Source organism: Oncorhynchus mykiss, chromosome 12 (genome assembly GCF_013265735.2).
Source record: "Oncorhynchus mykiss isolate Arlee chromosome 12, USDA_OmykA_1.1, whole genome shotgun sequence".
Classification (NCBI taxonomy): domain Eukaryota; kingdom Metazoa; phylum Chordata; class Actinopteri; order Salmoniformes; family Salmonidae; genus Oncorhynchus; species Oncorhynchus mykiss.
In genome coordinates this window covers 83,441,133-83,466,726 of record NC_048576.1, presented here as the reverse complement: position 1 = coordinate 83,466,726, position 25,594 = coordinate 83,441,133, and the positions used below count along the sequence as shown (strand labels likewise).

Below are 25,594 nucleotides of genomic sequence, written 5' to 3'. Positions count from 1 at the left end.
GCCAAAAGTATATGGACACCTGCTTGATAAACATCTTATTCCAAAATCATGGGCATTAATATAGACTTGGTCCCTCCCTTTGCTGCTATAACAGCCTCCACTCTTCTGGGAAGGCTTTCCACCAGATGTTGGAACATTGGAAGCAAGTTCCCGCAGCATTCACAAGAGCATTAGTGAGGTCGGCCACCGGTGTTGGGCGATTAGACCTGGGTCGGCGTGCCAATTCATACCAAAGGTGTTCAATAGAGTTGAGGACAGGGCTCTATGCAGGCCAGTCAAGTTCTTCCACACTGATCTCAACAAACCATTTCTGTATGGACCTTGATTTGTGCACAGGGGCATTGTCATGCTGGAACAGGAAAGGGCCTTCCCCAAACTGTTGCCACAGAATTGGAAGCACAGAATCGCCTAGAATGTCATTGTCTGCTGTAGCGTCAAGATTTCCCTTCAATGTAACTAAGGGGCCTAGCCCGAACCATGAAAAACAGCCCTAGACCATTATTCCTCCTCCACCAAAGTTTACAGTTGGCGTTCTCTTGGCATTCGCCAAACCCAGATTGTCCATTGGACTGCCAGATGGTGAAGCATGTTTCCACTGCTCCAGAGTCCAATGGCGGTGAGCTTTACACCACTCCAGCTGATGCTTGGCATTGCGCATGGTGATCTTGTGTGCGGCTGCTCAGCCATGGAAACCCATTTCATGAAGCTCTCGATGAACAGTTATTGGACTGACTTTGCTTCCAGAGGCCGTTTGAAACTCAGTAGTGAGTGTTGCAACCTGCTTCAGTGGCCCTGTTGTGAGCTTGTGTGGCCTACCACTTCGGGGTTGAGCGGTTGTTGCTCCTAGATGTTTCCACTTTACAATAAAAGCACTTACAGTTGACTGGGGCAGCTCTAGCAGGGCAGAAATTTGACGAACTGACTTGTTGGAAAGTTGGCATTCTATGACGATGCCACATTGAATGTCACTGAGCTCTTCAGTATGGGCCATTCTACTGCCAATATTTGTCTATTGAGACTGCATAGCTGTGTGCTTGAGTTTATACACCTGTCAGCAATAAGTGTGCCTGAAATAGCCAAATCCACTAATTTGAAGGGTTGTCCACTCACTTTTGGCCATGTAGTGTATCAAGTATGTGGAATCTGTAGGGAGTTGCCTGGAGTTAATTCCTAAAAACATTTATTCATACCTCATTCTCTGGGTTAGTTTGAACATGATTTGCAAGTTGTGCTCAAGAATCCCCAGTTTTGCCCCTCCCCTTTAAGCTGAAATAATTTTCTGAATTCTATTTGTTCTAGTTCCCCAACATAACTCAGTTTCAGAATCTCTCGCATACCTCACTGCAAAATAATAGCAGTAACACCAAAGATATATTCAGGCCCCTGGACATTTTCCAAATGTTGTCATGTTGGTCTTATTCTAAAATGGATTAAATAAAAAATCCTCAGCAATTTACACACAATACCCCATAATGACAATGCAAAATCAGTTTTTATTTTTTAATGGTACCAAATGTAATACCTAGAAAACAGAAATACCTTATTTACATAATTATTCAGACCCTTTTATGAGACTCGAAATTGAGCTCAGGTGCATCTTGTTTCCATTTATCATCCTTGAGATGTGTCTACAACTTGTAGTCCACCTGTGGTAAATTAAATTGATTAGATTTGGAAAGGCACATAACTGTCTATAAAAAGTATACACAGTTGGCAGTGCATGTCACAGCAAAAACCAAGCCATGAGGTTGAAGAAATTGTCCATAGAGCTCAGAGACAGGATTGCGTCAATTCCCCAGATCTGTGGAAGGGTACCAAAAAGGGTCCCCAAGAACACAGTGCCCTCCATCATTCTTAAATGAAAAGTGTGGAACCACCGAGACTGTTCCAAGAGCTGGCCGCCCAGCCAAACTGAGCAATCGGAGGAAAAGGGCCTTGGTCAGGGAGGTGACCAAGAACCCGATGGTCACCCTGACAGAGCTCTAGAGTTACTAAGTGGAGATGGGAGAACCTTCCAGAAAGACAACCATCCCTGCAGCACTCCACCAAATCAGGCCTTTATGGTAGAGTGGCCAGACGGAAGCCACTCCTCAATAAAAGGCACATGACAGCCCACTTGGAGTTTGCCAAAAGGCACCTAAAGAAAGACTCTGACCATGAAAAACAAGATTCTCTGGTTTGATGAAACCAAAATTGAACTCTTTGGCCTGAATGCCAAGCGTCACATCTGGAGGAAACCTAACACCATCCCTAAGGTGAAGCATGGTGGTGACAGCATCATCATGCTGTGGGGATGTTTTTGATCGGCAGGGACTGGGAGACTAGTCAGGATCGAGGCACAGATGAACAGAGCAAAGTACAGAGATCCTTGATGAAAACCTCCTCCAGAGCGCTCAGGACCTCAGACTGGGGCGAAGGGGTTGTCCTTCTTACAACAGGACAACGACCCTAAGCACAAAGCCAAGACAACGTAGGAGTGGCTTCGGAACAAGTCTCTGAATGTCCTTGAGTGGCCCAGCCAGAGCCCAGATTTGAACCCGATCAAACATCTCGAGAGACCTGAAAAATAGCTGTGCAACAACGCTCCCCATCCAACCTGATAGACCCAGAGAGGATCTGCAGAGAAGAAATGGGAGAAACTGCCCAAATACAGGTGTGCAAAGCTTGTAGCATCATACCCAACACTCAAGGCTGTAGTTGCTGCCAAATGTGCTTCAACAAAGTACTGAGTAAAGGGTCACAACACTTATGTAAATGTGATGTTTTTAAAAATTCTAAAACATGTCTAAAAACCTGCTTTTGCTTTGTCATTATGGTGTATTGTGTGTAGATTGAGACGAAAAAGAAAAAACAACTTTAATCAATTTTAGAATTAGGCTGTAACGTAACAAAATGTGGAAAAAGTTGAGGGGTCTGAATATTTTCAGATGGCACTGTATGCATTGTATTTATAAGTATATCTACATTCAGGTGTGTGTCACTGCTCCTGAGATATATAGTTGATAAGTTGCCTGCAACAAATATTCTGGAAGCACTATCAAAACAACTGGATACCACACAAATTCCACGTCAGTGCTCTGTTTGCCACAGACATCTTCAACTCTACCTATCCCTCAGACCTTATAACAACCAGCACCAGTCATCTCTACAGGGCCAGACCAACCCCTGCCCTATGCTCAATCATTATTATCCAATGTCTACCACTGGGTCCCCCCAGAAATGTCTTTATTTTCCCTTCCAATGGGAAATGGAATACTGTCAATAGGACATGTAGGTAATAAAATCTAAATGTTTTAATAATAAACAGGAAAAAATTATGAACCAAACAGAACAGCTAACATCAGAACAGAGACCAACATGTTACTCTGTCAATATCTCATGGTGGTTAAATATATAACTGAATTATAATTTGGATCAAAGGTTGGATCAAAATAAACAAGTATAATTCCCAAACAACTATTATGTTCTTTGGACTAGGGTAAGGACAACTGTAATGGAGAAAGACGACTGTCTGTCTTCGTGTTTGTTAGGTGTCTTCAAAAGCCACTTAGTTATTCAAGGAGGAAGAATCTGAGTCAGTGCATCGCGGGCACTCTGCCCCAAATTCTCAGGGAATTTCACTACAAACTCAAGCACCATGTCCCCCCTCTTCTCTGGGTACTTGGACAGGGGTAGTCCCTCTCCCACGATACGCTTCTTCATCCCAGGTTTGACCACGTCTCTGGAGGTCACAGTCACAGTCCTGCCATCCAGAGTGGGAGCGCTGACCGTGCATCCACACAGTGCCTGATGGGAGAGAGAAATACAGATTGTCACAATTAGGTATGATATATTTTTTGTTAAAGAGTACAAGGCCTGGGAGTTGGGCTGGGTGATATATCGAATTAATTTGACATTATGTTTTAGCGCGATGTTCCAAATGCCTGTATCGTAATATTTTTGTTTTTATGAGCGTTTATGTCCGCTTGTTCTCATGACTTTGTTTTTTCGGTCTCGTCTCCTTCGTGCATGCATCTCTCTCTCTCTCAAAACAACAAAGACGAAAGATCACTTCTTCCTCTGACAACAAACAGTTTCAACTCGATATTTGAGGTTTGGTCCAACAGAATGGATGAGATGGACCCTGAAACACATTGGGACATTTTATTGTAAGAGAACTTAACCTTTCTAACGATACCCTTTTTTTTTTGTCTCAACTTCCAAAATTTAGCACAGAGCAGACCCTTCTAAAACCGTTCAAAAGTTTGGGATACTTAGAAATGTCAATTTTTAAAGAAAACAATATTTTTTTAGCCATTAAAATAACATCAAATTGATCAGAAATACAGTGTAGACATTGTTTATGTTGTAAATGACTATTGTAGCTGGAAACGGCTGATTTTTTAAATGGAATATCCACATAGGCGCACAGAGGCCCATTATCAGCCACCATCACTCCTGTGTTCCAATGGCACATTATGTTAGCTAATCCAAGTTCATCATTTTAAAAGGCTAATTTATCATTAGAAAACCCTTTTGCTGTGTGTAAGCCTCACAACTGGCAGCTTCATTAAATAGTACCCACAAAACACCAGTCTCAACGTCAACAGTGAAGAGGCGACACAGGGATAATGGCCTTCTAAGGCAGAGTTTCTCTGTCCAGTGTGTGTTCTTTTGCATCTTAATTTTTATTGGCCAGTCTGAAAATGGCCTTTTCTTTGCAACTCTGCCTAGAAGGCCAGCATCCCAGAGTCGCCTCTTCACTGATAATGGGCCTCTGTACACCTATGTAGATATTCATTTTTTAATTTTAATCAGCCGTTTCCAACTACAATAGTCATTTACAACATTAACAATGTTTACACTATATTTCTCATCAATTTGTTGTTATTTTAATGCACCAAACTGTTTGCTTTTCTTTCAAAAACAAATAAATTTCTAAGTGACCCCAAACTTTTGAACGGTAGTGTATATTGTAAAAACAACTAGCTGGAGCCGTCGGCTATGAACGCCCTTACCCGCTAGTACATAATGCTGATAATTGGTTCTGACTCGCTACAGGCTGTTCTGCAAGAACAGTACGAATGCTTCTTAGTCTAGGACTTTTATCTTCACCACCACACAGTATAGTATTCACACACAGAAATCTTCAGTTTACAGAGGATGGACTTGTGGTTTTCTTGGATGCATTGTACCCACAATTTTACTCAAATAAACACACAACTTGGTCGGCAGCCAAACTTGCGTCTTCATCTGCCGACAACGATAGCCACTCTGACCTGGAGTGGGTTGGGTCAGAGTCCAAATGTGCACTCTAATTGGTGTAAACCAAGAGGCTGTGAGACAGCTGAGAAGGGGAGAAATCACCCTAATAGGACTGTGGAGAGTCAGACATGGCCTGTTTTCTTTCACACACACCTTGTTTTCATAAATGTGATTATATAAGCTTGAAGCCCATTCAAAAACACAGTACGGGACTTGCAACAGGAGGTAGTAAATACTAGTACTTCCATACCGTATTGGCAACTTGTTCTCATTCTGAGAAATAAGCATCTTCTTATCCATGTAGGTAGGCCACAAAGTGGACATGCTAGCATTTTGTTCAAACAGTAGGGGACTGACAGGAGGGTGTGTTCATAACAGTTAAACTGTTTCGAACTTGTTAGCAAGTAAATAGATCCAAGATGGCTAGGCTTTAAATATAAAGATTAGCTAACTACTCATTATTAGTGGATGTGCAATATGTATGGTTCTGGTAAAAAAAAAAAATTAACAAAAATGGCATTTTCACACAGACAGACTTAAAAGCCAGATCAGTGATTATTGCAAAAAAGCAAGTTAAACTGCTATAATATAATTATTAGTGAGTTGTGGAAGGCTTACATTTAGCCTAGGTATAATTTTACAAGCCATGACTTCATTAGATTATTCCTGACTGTTTAAAATGTTTGAAATGCAGTGTACTGACATTTAAATGGTGCAACAAAGCTTATTTAGAGAAAAAAAAATGTAAATATACATTGTGAATAAGTTACAAAACAAATTGACATGAATTTTAGGTCATTTCGCCCAACCCTGCCTGAGAGCAGCAGAGAAATATCATTACCATGATTACAGAGAATACAAGTGAAATAGTTTAGTGGGTTACGTCTATGACTGACACAATGTTTAAGAAATCACAAAGACCAAGCACTCACATCTCTGAGGGACACTCTAGCAGGGTAGATGATATCGGAGCCATCCCGGCGGAACACAGGATGGGGTTTGTCTTTGACCACAAACACCACGTCAGCAGGAATGTTAGTGGGAGTCTCATCTCCCTCCCTGGGGAAGGTGATCTTGGTCCCTTCCTTCCAACCTCGCTTGATGTCCACTGTCAGGATCTTGTCCTCGTTGCGCATGCTGCAGCCGTCCGGGTTCAGCCGCTTCCTGGAGATCTTCATCTTCTTGGTGCAGCCGGAGAACACCTCCTCGAGGCTCACCTTCAGCTCGTGTACCACCGGAGAATCTTTCTTCTTCTCACGGCCCCCATGGGGACCCCCTGGTCGGGATTTGAAGGACCTCTGGTGTTGGTGGAACCCTCCCATTCCACCCGGCATACCCCCCATCCCTCCCATACCAAATGCAGCAAAGGGGTCATCAGTGTCCATGTCATCGTCCCCGTTGCGTGCGAAGAACTGGTCGAATGGGCTGCGGCCACCAAAAAACTCTGTAAACATGGCGTGAGGATCTCCATGGAAGGTGTAGTTGTAGTTGTTGGGACCATTGGGACCACCACCGCCGCCGGCTGTGTGCCCCTTCAGGCCTGTAAGAGTGAACACAACATCAAAATTGCTATTTTAGAACACAAGAACAAACATCAAAATGTTTATTTTAAATCCCTTTGAATCACTTATTCATAACCCACTTTCAACACTTCCAGACATACCATCTCTCTAAATAAATAATGCTAAAGCATGTTACATTTCCACCTGTGTCTTCAGGGGTCACTGTGACAGAGCAGTGTTTCTGAAAAGGTGTTCTGCAATGTGTCACAAACCATGAGCGGACGTGACAGAATGAAGGAATTAACGTTGTGATGTGAACAAACTAGCCCCACCGACAGTTTGAACTCAGAATAAGCAGGACAGTTCCAGCAAGTTCTCCGGCGCTCAGTTGCTTTCAATATAATAACTACAATAGTTTCTAGGGCTACACACAAAGAAAAACAAACAGTAACATTTAAATAATAAGGTTAGCTAGAAGTTGTCAAAAACGGCCACGGCTGATACAGCTACCAACGTTACATAGTTGGCAAACCTGACAACGTCGATTGCGCAAGACAGTTTAGATTACAATAGTGCACCACACTGTGTGGAACCAAAAGTTGATGCGTTACCTTCTTCTCCATATCGGTCATATATATCCTTTTTCTTTGTGTCGCTGAGGACATCATAGGCCTCGGCGATCTCTTTGAATTTATCCTCAGCTCCAGTGGACTTGTTTTTATCAGGGTGATATCGCAGGGCCTGCTTTCGATACGCCTTCTTTATCTCGTCCTCAGAGGCGCCTTTCTGTATACCCAACACTTTATAATAGTCTTTACCCATTACGAGTGTCTGCCAAGTAACGCTTGATATTCAAAAAAACATCGTAAATTCACCAGTTAATCTTATATCAAAGGCCGTCAACCAAGCACACTGAAATGTAGTGTTTGAAGCTGGCTAGCCAGTTGACAGCTGCAAGCTAGCTACAAATCCGACCCTCCACGATTTTTTTGACCTATTAAACTATGGAGTTACATAAATATATCCCACTCACTGCTGAATAAATCAATTTATGAGCCGAGATATCGTGGCTACTCAAAATACGCTTTTCACCATGTCGCTAGCTAGCCACCATGTAAGAAACTTCCAGAAGTACTGGTGCTGATACTGCTGTGACTATCGCATTTTCACATTGACTGACATCTCCGCCCCTTTCCACGTCATGCTTTCAAAATGGTCTGTGCTTTCAAGATCTCTGGGACGTCCCTACCCCATTGAAGTTGAACTGTATGAATGGTTAAAGTTCGGGTTAGGGTAGCCTCGTCGAGAACCAGGCGTGACAACGGGTTATGCTTGGCGTTAGGGTTTAGGGTAAGGACGTCCCAAGGAATCCGAATATCACTAACCTTGTCAAAATCAAGAACTACGATTTTCGCCCCACCACTCTCTGGCAGCAGTTGCTTCACATATAAGAAGGGATAAACTGCATGTTCAGGGTGGACAACTAGCGGCCCAACCAAATTGTGCTTAGTGCTCCCAAAAGGGTCACCCCATACAGAACCAATCAGTCGATATAATCGAGAACAATCATCAGAAATCACGCGATATGAATCGAACAGTTAGGGCGCCGCCTGACCCACTGATTGCAATTGTGGAAGGGTAGGGCCGACTCTGACTGCACCCTACGATGTAGGTACACAGACCCGCGAGCCACTGCAGACCCTCATGATGAGTTAATATTTTTTTGTGGCCCCCACGCCAATTAAAGTTGCCCATCACTGATGTAGATAATAATTTCATCACATTGTGGGTATCTGTGGCAAAGCTTTATAAATTATTTCATTAGCTAAAATAATATGAATGCATATTGTGACAAGACTATTGATATGTTTCATATCAAATGGCAACACGGTAGAATAATATAATAGTGTTCCTCTTGCAATGCCTAATTACATATCTTACATATCCTACATATCTTTCATGATATGGAAAGATATTGGCTTTAAAATGACTCCATGTCAGTGCTTCTGGAAAATAAAGAAGAGCTAACTTGCAAAGTGAAGTGATAATAACGCTGACTACCACAGAGGGGCAGCATTGCAGCTTCTTAAATCACGGAAACTGTAACATTATTCTCACGCTTCACTGGAGAGCCCCATAGCATGATAACCTGATATGCTCCAGTATCCGTTTGGATTCCAGGCTAATAATACGAGCTCACCGTACCATAACATCTGTTGCATATCACAAAAAACAAACTTGAACATGATGTTAAATTGAGATTATGAGAGAGCCATTTGTTTAAATCAATTTAATTTTCTGGCTGCAACATGATAGGACAGCTTTTCCAACTCCTGTCCAGGGTTTCTAACTTCTGTCCAGGTTTTCCAACTCCTGTCCACTATAACACAGATACTGATTTTCTGCACATGATCAACAAATCCTTGTTAACATTACAGCATATTTTTTTTAATGTTTTTATTTAACCTTTATTTAACTAAGCAAGTCAGTTAAGAACAAATTGTTATTTACAATGACAGCCTACCCTGGGCAAACCCTAACTCGGACGACGCTGGGCCAATTGTGCGCAACCCTATGGGACTCCCAATCACGGCCGGTTGTGATACAGCCTGGAATCGAACCAGGGTCTGTATTGATGCCTCTAGCACTGAGATGCAGTGCCTTAGACCGCTGAGCTACTCAGCTAATATGTCACAACATGTTAATCCATGCAGATCAGAAAAGCTTACTGTGTTCTTGTACCACTTTGTGCTCCTGTCTGATGTATGTTGCTCGGTGGCCTAACCTGATTGTAAATATAGAATACAGATCTGCTGCCTGTGTGTGTTGAGATGCTCCTTTTAGTCAAATCTGAAAGACATGATCCCTGTCTGAAGGATATCTTGGGCAACATCTCCAAGCCCCCCAACTGACAGCCAGCACCTCACAGCTCTGAGAGCACTACAGCTGACAGCTCTCACTCCATTGGAAAATGATAGGACAGTGTTAGGCCTTAATGTTTGTTCATGGTATTGGGAGAATACACACTCTAAAATAAACATGTGTTTGTTTTGGTTTTTGTTCGTTCTCGAGGTCAGAGTGGTAGAAAAAAATGGCACAGGTGGCCTGGGGGAGGGGTAAGCGTCGGAATGCAGAGGCCTGGCTGTCCACATGGATAAGGCCTATAGGAGGGTCAGTGTGAGACAGTGTGACTGAGTGAGGAGCAGAGCTCAGCAGAGATGTGTCTAGGCTCTTCTGAGAGCAGAGAGGGATCTGTTTCTGAGTGGGGTTGTGTGTGGCTGACCAAGGTTACTGAGCTACTGCAGAACAGAGCAGAGCAAATCGGGCTTCTTATATTTAGCCTTGCGACGTGCGTGCTACGGATTATGTCTTGGGCGTCTCGGGTTTCGCCTTCAGTACGTTTGTGGGTGTGGACGGGGTCCGGTAACTAGTGGGAGGCCTCTCTTCAGGTGAGGAGGTGGTAGGTTACTGACGTTTAACCCCCTCTCATTCTATGAACATCTCACAGGCAACCTCTCTCTCTCTCTTTCTCACTTTCTCTCCCACCCTCTTGCTTTCTTTACCTCTTTCTCACACCCTCACACAGGAAAAGGCTGTTTACGGTGACATAGTCATTTCCCATTCTGGAAGGCTATTTGGAGGGTACAGATAGTAAGAAAATAGCCGTGTTAGACTACAGCTTCTAATCTGATACAAGTAGAGAACACTAACTAGGTTTTTGCAAGCCATTGGAGGGACCTCATTTTAGTGTGGAGGCACATTGAGGTCGTAGTTCAAAAGGGGTCATGGATACACTGGCTTTAGAGGCGAAGGCAACTGGACAAGAAAAGAAAAGTTCAGCCCCAAGACCAAGACCTAAACCACCCAAAAAGGCCAAAAGGATTGTTTACTTTGAGGTAGAAATCGTGGATGCAAAGACAAAGGAGAAGCTACTACTCTTGGACAAAGTGAGTGTGTGTGTGTGTGTGTGTGTGTGTGTGTGTGTGTGTGTGTGTGTGTGTGTGTGTGTGTGGCTGGCTGTGTGACTGTGTCTCATCAGTCACTGTGCATGTTCAATATTGTATTTGAATCTGTACACTGAAAAAATTACATTTACAAGTTTGAAATCATCAGTTAAGGTCTAATTACAGTCCTAGTAAAAGCCATAATACTGTCTGAAGTCAGAAGACACTTGTTTGCTTTAGCTCAAGAAGTTACAGAGTCATCCCTTTGACCGTACAGCCGGCTAATTTACAGTTCACAGACGCTATGGCTGATTCTACAGAGGTTGTGTTGCAGTTAGGAGGTGAAAATTCCCCCTGATCTTATAGGAATCTTCTGGGCGAGTTATGAGTTATGTGTCAGCTCAGTGTCCTGAAGCCAGTGGGTGTCTTGAAGCCAACAGCAAGCACCATGTGTTGAGTGGCTTTTATGAATGTGAACATTTGTGTTGCAATGATAATTAATAATAGTTGAAATGCTGCATCATAGTCTCACAATTTCTTCAAGATATCTATTATGAAAACAGATAGAGTTTCCTGTAACTGTAGGCTTCTTTAATTTGCCTTGACTGTCTTTGCAGTGGGAATAAATATGTTTGTGTTTTAACATATGTACAGTATGTGGTATGGTACTAATTTCACAACTTGAAAACAAATATCAAGCTTTAGTCAATAAATCTATCTTGGATACGTGTATTAGACCCATGGCAGTAACACTAGCAGTATGTTTGCCTATGGATGATTGATTGTCTTTCTGAACAGGTTGAGCCAACTTCTACTATTTTGGATATTAAGGCTTTGTTCCACAAATCAAGTGAGTATGTGACAAAGTCCAGTTAAAATATAGTCATTTAGCGGACGCTCTTATCCAGATCAACTTTCAGTCAGTGATGTAACAACATGAAATGTAAAACACTTTTGTAACGTGATCTACACTCTACACCAGGGATGGGAAACTTTGATGGGGGTGGGGGCCCCAAAACATCTGAACTCATCAAGAGGGGCCGCAGTTGCTCTTGACAGCGGAGAGAAATTATTTAAGTTTTAGAGTTCCTTTTTGCACATTTTGCCATGGGGCGTAACAGAAATGTTGCAGTTTTAAAGCAAGTTTGCTGAAATTATACACATTTTGCCATGTGGCGGAGAGAAGATTTTGAAATTGTATAATTCATTTCATGCTCATTTTGTCGTGGGGCGGAGAGGAAAATTGTTCCGAGGGCATTCAAATGGCCAGTGGAAAAAAGGTGCTTTCTGGAACCTAAAAGGGTTCTTCGGCCGTACCCATAGGAGAAGCCTTTGAAGAACCCTGGTTAGTTCCAGGTAGAACACTTTTGGTTACAAGTAGAACCGTTTCGGTTCCATGTAGAACCCTTTCCACAGAGGGTTCTACGTGGATGAAACCCAAAAGGTTTCTCCTATGGGGACAGCCGAAGAACCCTTCTGGAATGCTTTTTTCTAAGAGTGTAGATATGTATGATCCATATACAATATTTTTTCATGATAATTATGAGGTTAGTCTCGCAATGCCATTTTTCCAAGTCTAGTTAATATTTCGGTTACTGGAAGGAAGCCTTGAAATGGAGGTTATTATAATATAATACTATTATAAGCTGAATTAACTTCTGTCTTCTTGTCAGATCCCCAGTGGTACCCAGCCAGACAGTCCTTACGCCTGGATCCTAGTAAGCCCCACACCTCCCATGCATGATGCCTCAACTACTTACACAGACTCAAATGAGTGCTAGAAATTGCTATACCAAAACCGTATAAAGGTCTTATCTTCTGTGAAATGGTCCACAATGTCATGGCTGACTATAGCATTGTGCTCTGTCTTGCTCCACAGAGGGTAAGGGTCTGAAGGATGAGGACGTCTTGCAGACACTTCCTGTTGGAACCACAGCCAGCTTCTACTTCTTTGACCTGGGGGCCCAGATCGCCTGGGGCACTGTAAGCACATGCAAACACACACACACACATGTGTTAATGCATGCACGCACATATGCCCACCCACACTCAATCACCCACAAGTGCACACACACACCAATGCACTCATGTGCACAATCACACACAAATGCGCGCACACACACACATTATACAGCATATCTTGACATGTCTATACTGCATTTAAATATACACAGCCACACTCCCTCAATTAATCAACTATAGCCTTGCATATAAATATACACCCACACTGACAGATAGATTCACTGTCCTCTGGTTTGGTTTTCTATCACCTCCTAGCTCCTGTATCCTCTGTCCTAGGACACATAATCTCATGGGCCTATTTCCCCCACAGGTGTTTATCCCCCTGACCTCCTTTTCACCCTCCATTGCCACAGCCTCCTCAACCATTCTCCACAACCAACCACATGCTGTAACCATGCTCCATATCCTCAATCCTCTCACCCCTCATCCACCTGTGTCTGAACCCCCAGTGGAATAGGGTGATGCCAGTGTTGGGGGGTAGCGGGGTCCAATGTACTCCTTGCAGCCTGGCACCATAGCTGAGATCAACAGTAGCGATGAGTCACCCGTGCTGGGCCTGGACCCATGCCAGAGGTGTTGGTTCAGAGATCTGTTTCATCACAAACTGACTGTCAGCTAAGCTGCCACATCTCTAGGGGAATGCTTGTGTTACATGCTCACTTGTTTTCTCTAATGCTCAAAAACAAATCATCTACTTGCCCTCCTCCCTTGGCACTCCTGTAGATCTGAAATGATCGGATAGGTAAAAGCAATATAATAAAACTTCCATCCAGCCTATCAGAACGCAATATGAAGCTAGTACCACCTGCCGATCCAATCAGCACCTACTTGTCTCACCTTTATGTCTTCCCCCCGTCTCAGGTCTTCCTATCAGAGTGTTACGGACCACTGCTCATCTACTTGATGTTCTACTTCCGCCTGCCTTTCATCTATGCCCCAAAATATGACTTTAGCAGCAGCAAGCACTGGGTTGTACAGTGAGTGTCAAATTACTGAATTTTCAAGGGTCTATTCTATCTCTGTCACTGTACCTCACACTCTCCAAGTGATGATTACAGTGGCATAATTAGGTCTGGTTGACCGGTGATGGTGTTGACAGTGAAGATAATGTGTGTGCTGCATCAGAGAAGCATGACAGCCCTCTCGGACTGTCATAGAGACCAGTGAGTGAATGATGTAGTAATCAAAGCTAAATATGTGATGATAATAAGACGTAATCTATACTATGATCACTTTTCCACTCCCGCTGCAGTTTGGCCTGCATGTGTCACTCCTTCCACTATGTGAAGAGAATCCTTGAGACGCTGTTCATCCACCGTATCTCCCATGGTACCATGCCACTGAGAAACATCTTCAAGGTGAGAAGATTGAATAAGGGAATCTCCAATCTGATTCTAAAGAGGATTTGTGATCCCGTTTGATCCAGTGATATCTGATAATAGCAGTATTGTTTTTCCATTTATTTAATGGTTTACTTTCATGTGACATAGTTTCTAAACTTATTCTCAGGGGTAAACAGATTGTCTAATTAATGTATTATTATTCTGATGACTTGTACAAAAACTGGTCCTGCTTCTTTTCCAGAACTGCAGTTATTACTGGTGTTTTGCAGCATGGATGGCCTACTACATCAACCATCCCCTCTATACACCACCCTGTAAGTCCTGTCTACCCTGAGGTGATGTCACTCACATCTAACCCATCTAATGCACACTCATCTCTACTCTGTCTGCTGATTGCCAGGATGTTACAGAATACAGATGGTCATTTCTACTCTGTCTGCTGGTTGCCAGGATGTTACAGAATACAGATGGTCATCTCTACTCGGTCTGGTGGTTACCAGAATGTTACAGAATACAGATGGTCATCTCTACTCTGTCTTCTGGTTGCCAGAATGTTACAGAATACAGATGGATATTTCCATAATCCCTAATGACTTTCAATGTCCTTTCCCATGATACATCACACCTGCTTGTGTGTTTACAGACTATGGGCAACAGCAAGTGAAGACAGCAGTCATTATATTCTTAGTAAGTATGCTTTAGTTAGTGTAATGAAGAATATATTTATTTTAATACCTAATGTTGTAATATATTAATTTAGTTGTTTCTTTGTAGTGGAGTTGAGGCTACACAGTAGGCCCATTAGGCACAGATAAAAGTCTCACCACCTGACACGTTCAGTCTGGGGACGAGGTTACACAATAATAACATCATTAACATCAGTGCAATTTAGATCATAATTCCCAGCAGAGGAACAGTAATATCTTAATGGCGTTACTAAAGTTATCACATTGTTATTAGGAGAGCAACTTAATGTAAAGTTTCACCAGTAAATGTCACCAGGTTTTCTTTTGTTTTTGGTTAGAGTTGTGGCTGATTGAGCCCTTTGTCATGGGTTTATGTTTTCCTCATCCTCACAGTTCTGTCAGGTCGGCAACTTCTCCATCAACATCACTCTACGCAACCTCAAATGTCCAGGTGAGCTCCCATAGGCTCTTGCTTATCATATTCATGCAGTGCAGTCCATTAGATATGTACTTTGAAAGTTAGCACACAAGGTTCCTAGGTTCCTTCCTTTCTAGGGAGTTTTTCCTAGCCACTGTGCTTCTGCATTGCTTGCTCTTTGGGGTTTTAGGCTAGGTATTTGTATTCTTTGTGACAACTAATGATGTGAAAAAGGGCTTTAATAAATACATTTGATTGACTGATTAATTGACGAGCACTGCTTTACAGGAGCCCCCATGTTACCCTTTCCATGTTACCCTCTTTTTCTCCATTCTTTCTCATATTATCCCAGGTTCGAAGGTCAAGAAGATCCCACACCCAACTAAGAATCCATTCACCTGGATCTTCGCGTTGGTGTCTTGTCCCAACTATACATACGAGGTGAGGCTTGCTGGTAAAGAATGGTGAGATGATTGATATATTTGTATTTGCACGTTTTAGACTGGAAACACTTTGAAATCCCGTGTTTCACTTCCCCTCCTGGGGTTTGGAGATATAGTGATGCTGCCACCTTCTGGCCAATAGGTATCAAGAGATGTAACAGTACTACAGTGATGAGTTGGTGAGTACTGCACACAGGTGGCTGGTGCCACCTTAATTGGGGAGGACCTGCTCATAGTAATGGCTGGAACGGAATAAATGGATCGTATCAAACACATCAACACGTGGTTTCCTTGTGTTTGATACCATTCCATTTAGTCCATTCCAGACATTATTGCAATCCGTCCTCCTCTCACCAGCCTCCTGTGGTCCTACATGTATAATATATAGGAGTGTGTAACAGTGTATCTGGTCCTCTGCAGCTGGGGTCGTGGATGGGCTTCACAGTGATGACCCAGTGCTTGCCGGTGGCTTTCTTCACCATCGTGGGCTTTGTCCTGATGACGGTGTGGGCCAGGGGAAAGCACCGAAACTACCGCAAGGAGTTCCGTGACTACCCCACCCTGCGCTCCCCTATACTGCCCTTCATCCTTTAGTCAGAGAGGGGCTGGTCCCACACATAACTTCACCCCTTTCAGCCCCACTGCAGTATACAGCTGGTGCTTCTAACTGGGTAGGTTGGAAGGAGTCGTTGGAATAGTTTAACTACACTGTGACTGGTTTTGGGGAGTTGAAACCCCCCTTCTGATGACTTAAATGCAGATGAGTCTTAATCTGATGTAATGTGTACAACCGGTATCTACTGTACATGTCAATGTGTGGAGGCACAAATGAATGGAAAGAAATGCACTTGTTTTACTAAAGTGGTGACTTAACTGTCGACTAAACTGTTCCGTTTGGTTTTGTATTATTTGTTGCATGTTATAGCTTGTCGTTTGAGGCCAGATTGAACGTGTCATTGTTTCAAGTAAGTTTAATCTAGCAGACGTACCGCTTATTATATACAAAGAGATAATACATATCACACTACAAGAGTGGAAAAGACAATAACTTCATTTCCCCCCCTGGAAACAGGGCCAACATTGCAATTAACAGTGTGACATCAAACACGTAACAGATGGAAATATGGAATGTGACGTTGTTTCAAAAGCAGAAGCCACAAGGCAAAATTAAGAGACCTCATTGTAATCCTCTCAGATAACAACAATGTTGAATTTGATCAAGATGTCTACCATGTGGTGGGGAATTGTGTTGCTGTGTTGAGGTTGTAAACAAAAAAAACGTATTAGTGCTACAATGACACTTCCTAAAGTTATGAAGTACATTTTTTGGTTGGTTAATTTTCCCTCAAAAAAAAAAAAAAGAAAGAACAGAATTCAGTTGTTTCTCTCTCCTCAAGCTGAAGCAGGCAGAAACATTGGGGCCTTGAGCTACGTTGGTTCTGGTCTGCCAGCCCATTTCAACTAGAATTCTGCTTCAAACTGTTTTAATTTTGTAGATGAAATCTAGGTTCATCCACAGTAGATTAAATTAGATTCATCTAAAATGTTTAGAAATTACGTGAACATAAATTAAGGGAAGAGGAATGCAGAAGGCAACCATACAAAGAACCTATTATGTTGCCTTAGTTTAGCAGGTACGACATATTGCTATTTCTAAATGTTAGTGAAACAGATAACAGTAATAAAACCTAGGTCAGTACTGGTGCAGCCATGAGAACATCTGGAGACTAAGCTCCATTTCCTTTGCTGGTATAATGAGAGATTGACAACATCACTGACCTTTGATGAATCAACAAATTCATACCGTACATTCTCAAATGATATCAGTTCACATTGTCATCATAAAAGAAAAACAACGTTGAGTTTCTAGATAAATGGAGGGTACCATATGACATGTCTTTAAAAAAATACTGTCTGAGTAAACATTGAAGAAATGTTAGAACCATATTTGCTGGAACAGATATTCCAAGTATACATGTTATTATTTTCTTGTGGAACTGACTCAGGGAGCACAGAAACCAGTCTTTTAAAGGAGGCTCCAGTGGTAGCCAAGTGTAGAGTCTGAGGAATCCAGAGAAAGTCTCTCACTGGCTGCACTCACTGACCCGCCCCTTACAGAGCAGGCAGCCCTCCCCTTACAGAGCAGGCAGCCCTCCCCTTACAGAGCAGGCAGCCCTCCCCTTACAGAGCAGGCAGCCCTCCCCTTACAGAGCAGGCAGCCCTCCCCTTACAGAACAGGCAGCCCTCCCCTTACAGAACAGGCAGCCCTCCCCTTACAGAACAGGCAGCCCTCCCCTTACAGAACAGGCAGACCTCCATTTGACTTCTATAGCGTCATTAGGCAGGATCCTAACATTCCTATATGAGTTTAGAGAGGGGTCCTATAAAAGCAATACCACCAGAATGGGTCAGGTGACATCAGTACCACAGAGAGGTGGAATGGAAGCCCACGTACACATGTTGATAATCACTGTCAAGGCCCAAGTCATGACCACGGTGTCCTTTTCCCCACACCTCCTTGAATGGTTACAGAAGGTTCTAGAGATCCAGTGAACACAGTATGGTTGTATACTGTATGAATACATCTGCTCCTTAGAGGAGTGTGTTGTTCTGTTCCCCCCAACCGTGGTCAGAGATCATCCTCCTCATCCAGAAAGTGGGTCCTCTGCAGCATCTTCACGTGGCGCTCGTAGATCTTTAGGGCGGGCCCAAGTCTGATGGACAGGCCAGTTAACACGTCACTGCGCTGCATCAGGAGCAAGGACTTTCCATCAATTTCCTGTTGCGGGCGGAGAACAGATGGAGTGATTGAACTAACATCTACAGTGGGGCAAAAAAAGTATTTCGTCAGCCACCAATTGTGCAAGTTCTCCCACTTAAAAAGATGAGAGGCCTGTAATTTTCATCATAGGTACACTTCAACTATGACAGACAAACTGAGAAAAAGAAATTCCAGAAAATCACATTGTTGGATTTTTAATTAATTTATTTGCAAAACATGGTGGAAAATAAGTATTTGGTCACCTACAAACAAGCAAGATTTCTGGCTCTCACAGACCTGTAACTTCTTCAAGAGGCTCCTCTGTCCTCCACTCGTTACCTGTATTAATGGCACCGGTTTGAACTTGTTATCAGTATAAAAGACACCTGTCCACAACCTCAAACAGTCTCACTCCAAACTCCACTATGGCCAAGACCAAAGAGCTGTCAAAGGACACCAGAAACAAAATTGTAGACCAGCACCAGGCTGGGAAGACTGAATCTGCAATAGGTAAGCAGCTTGGTTTGAAGAAATCAACTGTGGGAGCAATTATTAGGAAATGGAAGACATACAAGACCACTGATAATCTCCCTCGATCTGGGGCTCCACGCAAGATCTCACCCCGTGGGGTCAAAATGATCACAAGAACGGTGAGCAAAAATCCCAGAACCACACGGGGGGACCTAGTGAATGACCTGCAGAGAGCTGGGACCAAAGTATCAAAGCCTACCATCAGTAACACACTACGCCGTCAGGGACTCAAATCCTGCAGTGCCAGACGTGTCCCCCTGCTTAAGCCAGTACATGTCCAGGCCCGTCTGAAGTTTGCTAGAGAGCATTTGGATGATCCAGAAGAAGATTGGGAGAATGTCATATGGTCAGATGAAACCAAAATATAACTTTTTGGTAAAAACTCAACTCGTCGTGTTTGGAGGACAAAGAATGCTGAGTTGCATCCAAAGAACACCATACCTACTGTGAAGCATGGGGGTGGAAACATCATGCTTTGGGGCTGTTTTTCTGCAAAGGGACCAGAACGACTGATCCGTGTAAAGGAAAGAATGAATGGGGCCATGTATCGTGAGATTTTGAGTGAAAACCTCCTTCCATCAGCAAGTGCATTGAAGATGAAACATGGCTGAGTCTTTCAGCATGACAATGATTCCAAACACACCGCCCGGGCAACGAAGGAGTGGCTTCGTAAGAAGCATTTCAAGGTCCTGGAGTGGCCTAGCCAGTCTCCAGATCTCAACCCCATAGAAAATCTTTGGAGGGAGTTGAAAGTCCGTGTTGCCCAGCAACAGCCCCAAAACATCACTGCTCTAGAGGAGATCTGCATGGAGGAATGGGCCAAAATACCAGCAACAGTGTGTGAAAACCCTGTGAAGACTTACAGAAAACGTTTGACCTCTGTCATTGCCAACAAAGGGTATTTAACAAACTATTGAGATAAGTATTTGGTCAATAACAAAAGTTTAATTTCCAGCATAATTTGCAAATAAATTCATTAAAAATCCTACAATGTGATTTTCTGGATTTTTTTTCTCATTTTGTCTGTCATAGTTGAAGTATACCTATGATGAAAATTACAGGCCTCATCTTTTTAAGTGGGAGAACTTGCACAATTGGTGGCTGACTAAATACTTTTTTGCCCCACTGTAAATGTGGATTGGGGTGTGAACTAGTTACATCAAAGCAAATGCCTCCTAGTCTAGGGGGTACAGGATCTGTTGCTTTGGTTTATGGATGAGCACTTTCATATATTTTAATGAAAGCAATGCACATGTCATGTATATATTTCATGTATGCTTTCATATCATTTAACTTATTATTTGCACAAGCCATTTATCCAGGTCAAGAAACAACCACCAGCCCAGGGATACTCAAATACATTTTACAAGATGGACACTTTTAGAAATCAACAGGAGGTCGGGGGCCACGAGTCTGTGTGGAATCCCGCAGGCTGCCATTAAAGTGTCACTGCACTAGCCCATAGGAACGTCACTTCAAACAGATCACAAAGAATTGGATAGGTGGTACTGTAATGCAATAAGGTCAAATCTTCACCTTGCCTACTGATAGGCTATGTGGACTGTTCACCATATTATTATAATATACCCAACACTTTCACATCTCCAGGAGTGCCTGGGGGCTGTCTCTGGCTAGGTAGAGGCTGTCTCTGGACGGGGACTGTCTGAGCGGTTTTCTGAGTGTACAGATACCACCCCCATGTGGCAGTTTGAGGGACTGCACTGACCTGTGTTCTGAAAGCTACTGCCTGCTCTGGAAAGCCTGCAGCAGAGATGTAGGTGGCCACGTCCGCCACGCTCCACAGCAATAGGTTCTGCCTCAGCGTCTCCTTCTTCACAGAGCTATGGGGTAGAGGATGGGGGAGATAGCGTGAGACACTGCAGACAAAATACAATAAATGTGTCCTTTGGTTGACGCTGTTTCGTTTGAAGGTGCTATTTGAGGCTGATTGTGTCCCTTGGAGATATGGATGCACATTGGTTATGTCTGTATGATGTCTACATTGAAGTGAGTTGACAGCGGAGGAGGGGAGGAAAATGTTGACTTAAGGGGTGGTGGTTGAGGGATAAGGGATAGGTATACGGGGCGGCAGGTAGCCTAGTGGTTAAGAGCATTGGGCCAGTAACCGAAAGGTTGCTAGATCGAATCCCCGAGCTGACAAGGTAAAAATCTGTCCTTCTGTCCCTGAACAAGGCATTTAACCCATTGTTCCTAGGCCATCATTGTAAATAAGAATTTGTTCTTAACTGACTTGCCTAGTTAAACAAAGGTTAAATTGAAAAAAATGAATGTAGGTGGGAGGGTTAACAACAGCGAGACCAACATGTAATAAGGCTCACATTTCTCTGTTTTTCACATCGTTCTTGACATCGTCTTGAGCCATCACGTAAGAGGCAACGTCCATCCCCTTCTTGTATTTAGCACCTGTAATAGATACAGTGGCCGGTAAACACAATATAATATCCTAACCATCCTCACTGGGAACACGATGAAAATAGAAATATGAGAAACTAATACGAGAGACGGACATAGAATAGAGGAGAAAACCCACAGTCGTCAGAGGGAAAAGACGTCTTGGGCTGTCTGTCAGAACCCTTCATGGTCTCATCCACACAGTCAGGAACCAGTTGGTCAGAAGTGAGGCCACTCTCCTCCATCCTCACCCCATCCTCTGAAGGAGAGAAAGAGAGAGGGGGAGGGGAGAGAAAGAGGGGGAGAGAGAAAGAGGAGAGAAAGAGAAAGGGGGGAGAGAGAAAGAAAGAGGCGGGTGGAGGAGCGAGAGATGCCCAGTCATACATGGGCATAAACACACATCAGCTTGAAACTGTCTCCTGGCATTGGACTCACTCACTATACTGTAACTCATTGCTAGTCAATACAACGCAAATCTACTCCTAAAACACGGTCTCTACCCAACATTAAGATCCTACGGCAAGCACAATTACAGTATATGTTAGGGTTTTCTCCGAAACATGTGTTACATGATAGTCTGTCCCTCACTGGGCTTGAACCAGCAATCTTCTGTTCCCAACACCACACACTCACAAAGCTGTTACCCATTGCTCCACAGACACCATGGCCAGTGCAGAGCAAGGGAAACAACTAGGCTACTTCTAGGTCTCAGAGCGGGTGATGTCACCACTGGGCTGTACAGCTAACTAGCTAGCCATTCCACATCGGCTACACTTATACACATAGTATGATCTGTTAACACAGCATACTAACCAGTTCCTGTGTTTCTCTGCATCCCTGGGGGTCCATGATCAGCAGGGCAGAAGGCAGAGTCACACACACAGTCATTCTGCCTGAGGGCCAGGGGACTAGAGGGTGACAGAGGGCTGGACCTCTTACTGGTCTTGCAGGTAGAGGGGCGGTCAGATACAGGGCTGTGGCCAGGGCGAGAGCTGCTGGGGGAGCAGGGGGCAGAGTAGGGGGGGGAAGCACCAGACCCCCCCTGCACAGCATCCTCACCCCCAGGAGAGGGAGAGGAGCCCTCATGGCCATCTTCATCAGGCCCCTCCTGTTCTTCCTCCTCTTCCATGGTGCTGTCTGTCTCCATTGACACTGGCAGCTCATTCTGGAACACAACCATTGCAACATAACAATTTGAAAATCCGTTGAGGTTTTTTTTTGTGTGTGAAAACATTCTTATCATACTCCCCCAAAATGATCCACCCCACTTTATAGTGTGAAAAAGAAAGATCAGTTGGTTCCTACATCAGTGACATTAATCAGGTGCCTCATGTACTAATAACATGCTTGAGAGTAACAGAAGGACAATTGATATTCTCAATAAACCACAGAGAATATTAATTCAGATCATTTTTCATAAATTAACAATACAGTGGGAGTGTGAATCTGATTGGCAGCACAATGGCTATAGGCTAGTCTACATCCTTAAGTATTGACCCGTTTAGATCAACTAGGACAACAGCTCTGCTGGTAGTGATAAGTACAGCAGGAGAAGCAACATAGCCTACTCAGGCAAGGGAGGGGGAAGGGACAGCAGGCTACTAGAGGGGGAGGGAACTATTGGGGAGAGAGTGGCTCCCCTTTGTAGTGTAAGTTAATGATTGGATAGAAGTGTATAATGGCATTTTTTACATAACTTAAATAAACATTCAAATTATTTCATTTAAACTGAGTATCAGGTAAAATGAGCCATCATACCGACACATTTTCTTCTGACCTTTCGCTAAAGCAGCAATCAGACAAACAGTCATTCATTGGCCGATTTTTACACCTGAAAGGAGAAACTCGCGAGCGTGCCATAAACTGTAATCAGCGGGTTGAAAATGTGTTAGAGCGCACATAGTGTGCATTAGCGCGAGTCGACTCTTGATTATAGGAGACATGACATAAAGCCACGCTCATACAGATGTCGCATTAACCAGTCTTCATATGACCGCTGTCGACAATAATTGCCATTGGAGGCCTTGTCCCCGTAGAGCACACAGGATGTTCACTCTGTTCGGAACTACAGCTGCGCTATTCGCCCACATTGTGTTCGGTATTCCAACCACAATTATTCATTCCAATATAGCTTAATATGGGCCACATGTAAGTTTATAAGTGTTATTCACATATGCACACGGTTTATTGCACTCGCTTTGCCGTCGATGACTGTATATAAACGCAGAAATGAGCTTCTTCAGCCTGTGTGCGTGTCCAAAGCTACAACTAGCGGAGGCGCGAGTACGAGCGCTCAACTCAGCAGAGCCCGCCCCGCACCTCAGAGGCGCTTGAGTCAGACATTAAAGTTATTTTATTGAAGAATAGGCCTAACTACCATACAAATATTTTGACAGTTAATCATGAGATCCATTATTGGGATATGCAGAATATGCTATTTGTATCTGTCAATAATAGTTTTAATTAGATATATTGACACAAAGGATAATACTTGACTCAATCTGCTACTTTTTCTTGTGGATATATAATACGCTACAAGAACAGAGCGTGGACAACGTCACCATTTTCTCCCATTTTAATACAAAAGTGCGCAATGGAGGAGTCGCACGAAAGACTTCCCACTTCAGTCAGATAGAGCGCTCCTGAATCTAGTCGGATGTGATCAATTCTAACAACGAAGCTCTCTCTATAGCAGCAATACCTTCAGTGGGGCTACTTTGACTTTGGGTCATTTTTTCCTGCGACAGACGCTCGTGAAACCCGTTAAATAACGTGGCTTCATATCTAGCGGCGTGTTACTTATGAATACATCGACCGTCACCCCCTTAGTGAAATAACCCGAGCACACTGTTCCCCCCCATTCGGTCACGCACATCCGAGGTATGACTTTCGCTTTGCCCCCCTCCCCTTCACTGAAAAGCTGAGTTTGGGCTTGAAAAGAGCCTTCGGCTTTAGGCTGTGGTTGTTGCCAATTCTGGCAATCGTGCAAGTTTTTTGTCGATTAAAGCTGTAGAGCAAACAGCGCCCGGACAAACTCACTTCTACACACAACCTATTTTTCGTATTATTGCAAGCGCAGCTTCCATTGTTATTGGTAAGCTATTTTTTCACCTCGGTCGCGCGAGGTAGCTACAGCCGCTCCCCGTCTGCGGCAGTTTGTTTCGGTGCACTTGCATTCATCACGCCACCGCTCCCTGAATAGAGAATCCCGCTCTACACCACCATTTCCCCTGCTACACCATATGCCTGCCTTCTCATTATAATAGTGAGGACGTGGGTCTGTTATCTTCTACGGGGAAGATGGACGGTGTGTCACGGCACGGGGTCACTGAAACAGGCTGCCTTGCGTTACCTCCAAATGCTCCGTCTCATCCTGGTCAATGGGACCTAGCGCGCTGTCCCCGTTGCTCAAATCAGAGTGGTTAGCTTCTTCCACGGTAGTTCTTATGGCCGTGTGGTCATCCTTTTTCCTGCTTCTTCTGACTACTTTGGCTGCATTTCGATAGGAAATCGAGCCCTTGTAGTTAACTTTCAAGACTGTTTGCTCTTGGATCAGTTTCTCGAGTTCCTCGCTGGTTTGTTCTGGCGCTGATCCATGTCGTCTCCGGACCATTCGACAAATTCTTTCAAGGTCTGGTCTGGCTTTTCGCGACCGCAGTGAGTCAATAGTGTCCAAAATCCAATCGCGGTACATGGGTTCAGACATTCTCCTGGTTGGGGTCGTTCGTTCGTTTTTGCCTCAGTGCGTCAACCTTGTTGCGATCCGCGGCCCGAGTCCGGCTTTAGAGAAAAAAATTGAAACCTCGCTGTACGCTTGCGTTGTTGTGCGCTTTTAAGGTGACCCACTGGAGATGGAATCAAGCTCTACAGGAGATATTTAAGGTGGTATTTCGAAGTTAGTCCTAACGAGGCGCCCAAGTGTTAATTTATAATCACTTTAAAAACGAAACATTTAATACTTAGAATAAATTGGGCAAAAATATATATATATATATATATATACACGTTTCATATACTATACAATGGGTGAGTCTGTAAGGATAAACCCACTTTTTCCCCAGGGTGTGATATTGTATGTGATAGCACTGTAGGCCTACACGATGCAGATGGATATGGGGGGCCGGCTGTTATTACCATGGCGGTAGCTGGCTCCAGTCCAGACACACAGCCAGGAGCCATCTTATCAGTGAAGCTATTCTCCTTCATCTCATCTGATATTTTCTGGATAGATGGCCAGAGGCTGAACACTCATCTGGAAGGCCCCTGAGGAATAGACAGATTGACATAC

The 25,594-nt window shown here is 43.6% G+C and overlaps 3 protein-coding genes across 4 annotated transcripts; 1 reads left to right on the top strand and 2 right to left on the bottom strand.

The window, feature by feature from the left end:
• Nucleotides 1-2,960: 2,960 nt before the first annotated feature.
• On the bottom strand, nt 2,961-8,255 carry LOC110538673 (dnaJ homolog subfamily B member 1). The gene is made up of 3 exons (XM_021625636.2): nt 7,358-8,255; nt 6,177-6,784; nt 2,961-3,786 (listed from the first exon to the last, which is right to left on the bottom strand). The coding sequence occupies exons 1-3, from the start codon at nt 7,566-7,568 to the stop codon at nt 3,556-3,558; spliced, it is 1,050 nt and encodes a 349-aa protein (XP_021481311.2). The 5' UTR covers nt 7,569-8,255; the 3' UTR covers nt 2,961-3,555.
• A 1,707-nt stretch (nt 8,256-9,962) lies between these two features.
• Nucleotides 9,963-16,487, top strand: LOC110538672 (very-long-chain enoyl-CoA reductase). Its single transcript, XM_021625635.2, has 11 exons — nt 9,963-10,693; nt 11,489-11,540; nt 12,364-12,408; nt 12,570-12,673; nt 13,574-13,689; nt 13,965-14,070; nt 14,297-14,369; nt 14,699-14,742; nt 15,135-15,192; nt 15,512-15,600; nt 16,023-16,487. The coding sequence occupies exons 1-11, from the start codon at nt 10,532-10,534 to the stop codon at nt 16,194-16,196; spliced, it is 1,023 nt and encodes a 340-aa protein (XP_021481310.2). The 5' UTR covers nt 9,963-10,531; the 3' UTR covers nt 16,197-16,487.
• A 125-nt stretch (nt 16,488-16,612) lies between these two features.
• LOC110538671 (atherin) lies at nt 16,613-25,163 on the bottom strand. 2 transcript variants are annotated; one of them, XR_005035158.1, is made up of 7 exons: nt 24,659-25,163; nt 22,120-22,471; nt 21,446-21,565; nt 21,234-21,318; nt 20,621-20,735; nt 17,916-18,381; nt 16,613-17,869 (listed from the first exon to the last, which is right to left on the bottom strand). XR_005035158.1 is itself a non-coding variant. In XM_021625634.2 (6 exons), exons 1-6 carry the CDS (start codon nt 25,010-25,012, stop codon nt 18,232-18,234), a joined length of 1,176 nt encoding a protein of 391 aa, XP_021481309.2. In that variant the 5' UTR covers nt 25,013-25,163; the 3' UTR covers nt 16,613-18,231. The 2 variants fall into 2 exon arrangements, 1 of the variants encoding a protein (XP_021481309.2); XM_021625634.2 differs by having other exon boundaries at nt 16,613-18,381.
• Nucleotides 25,164-25,594: the final 431 nt, after the last annotated feature.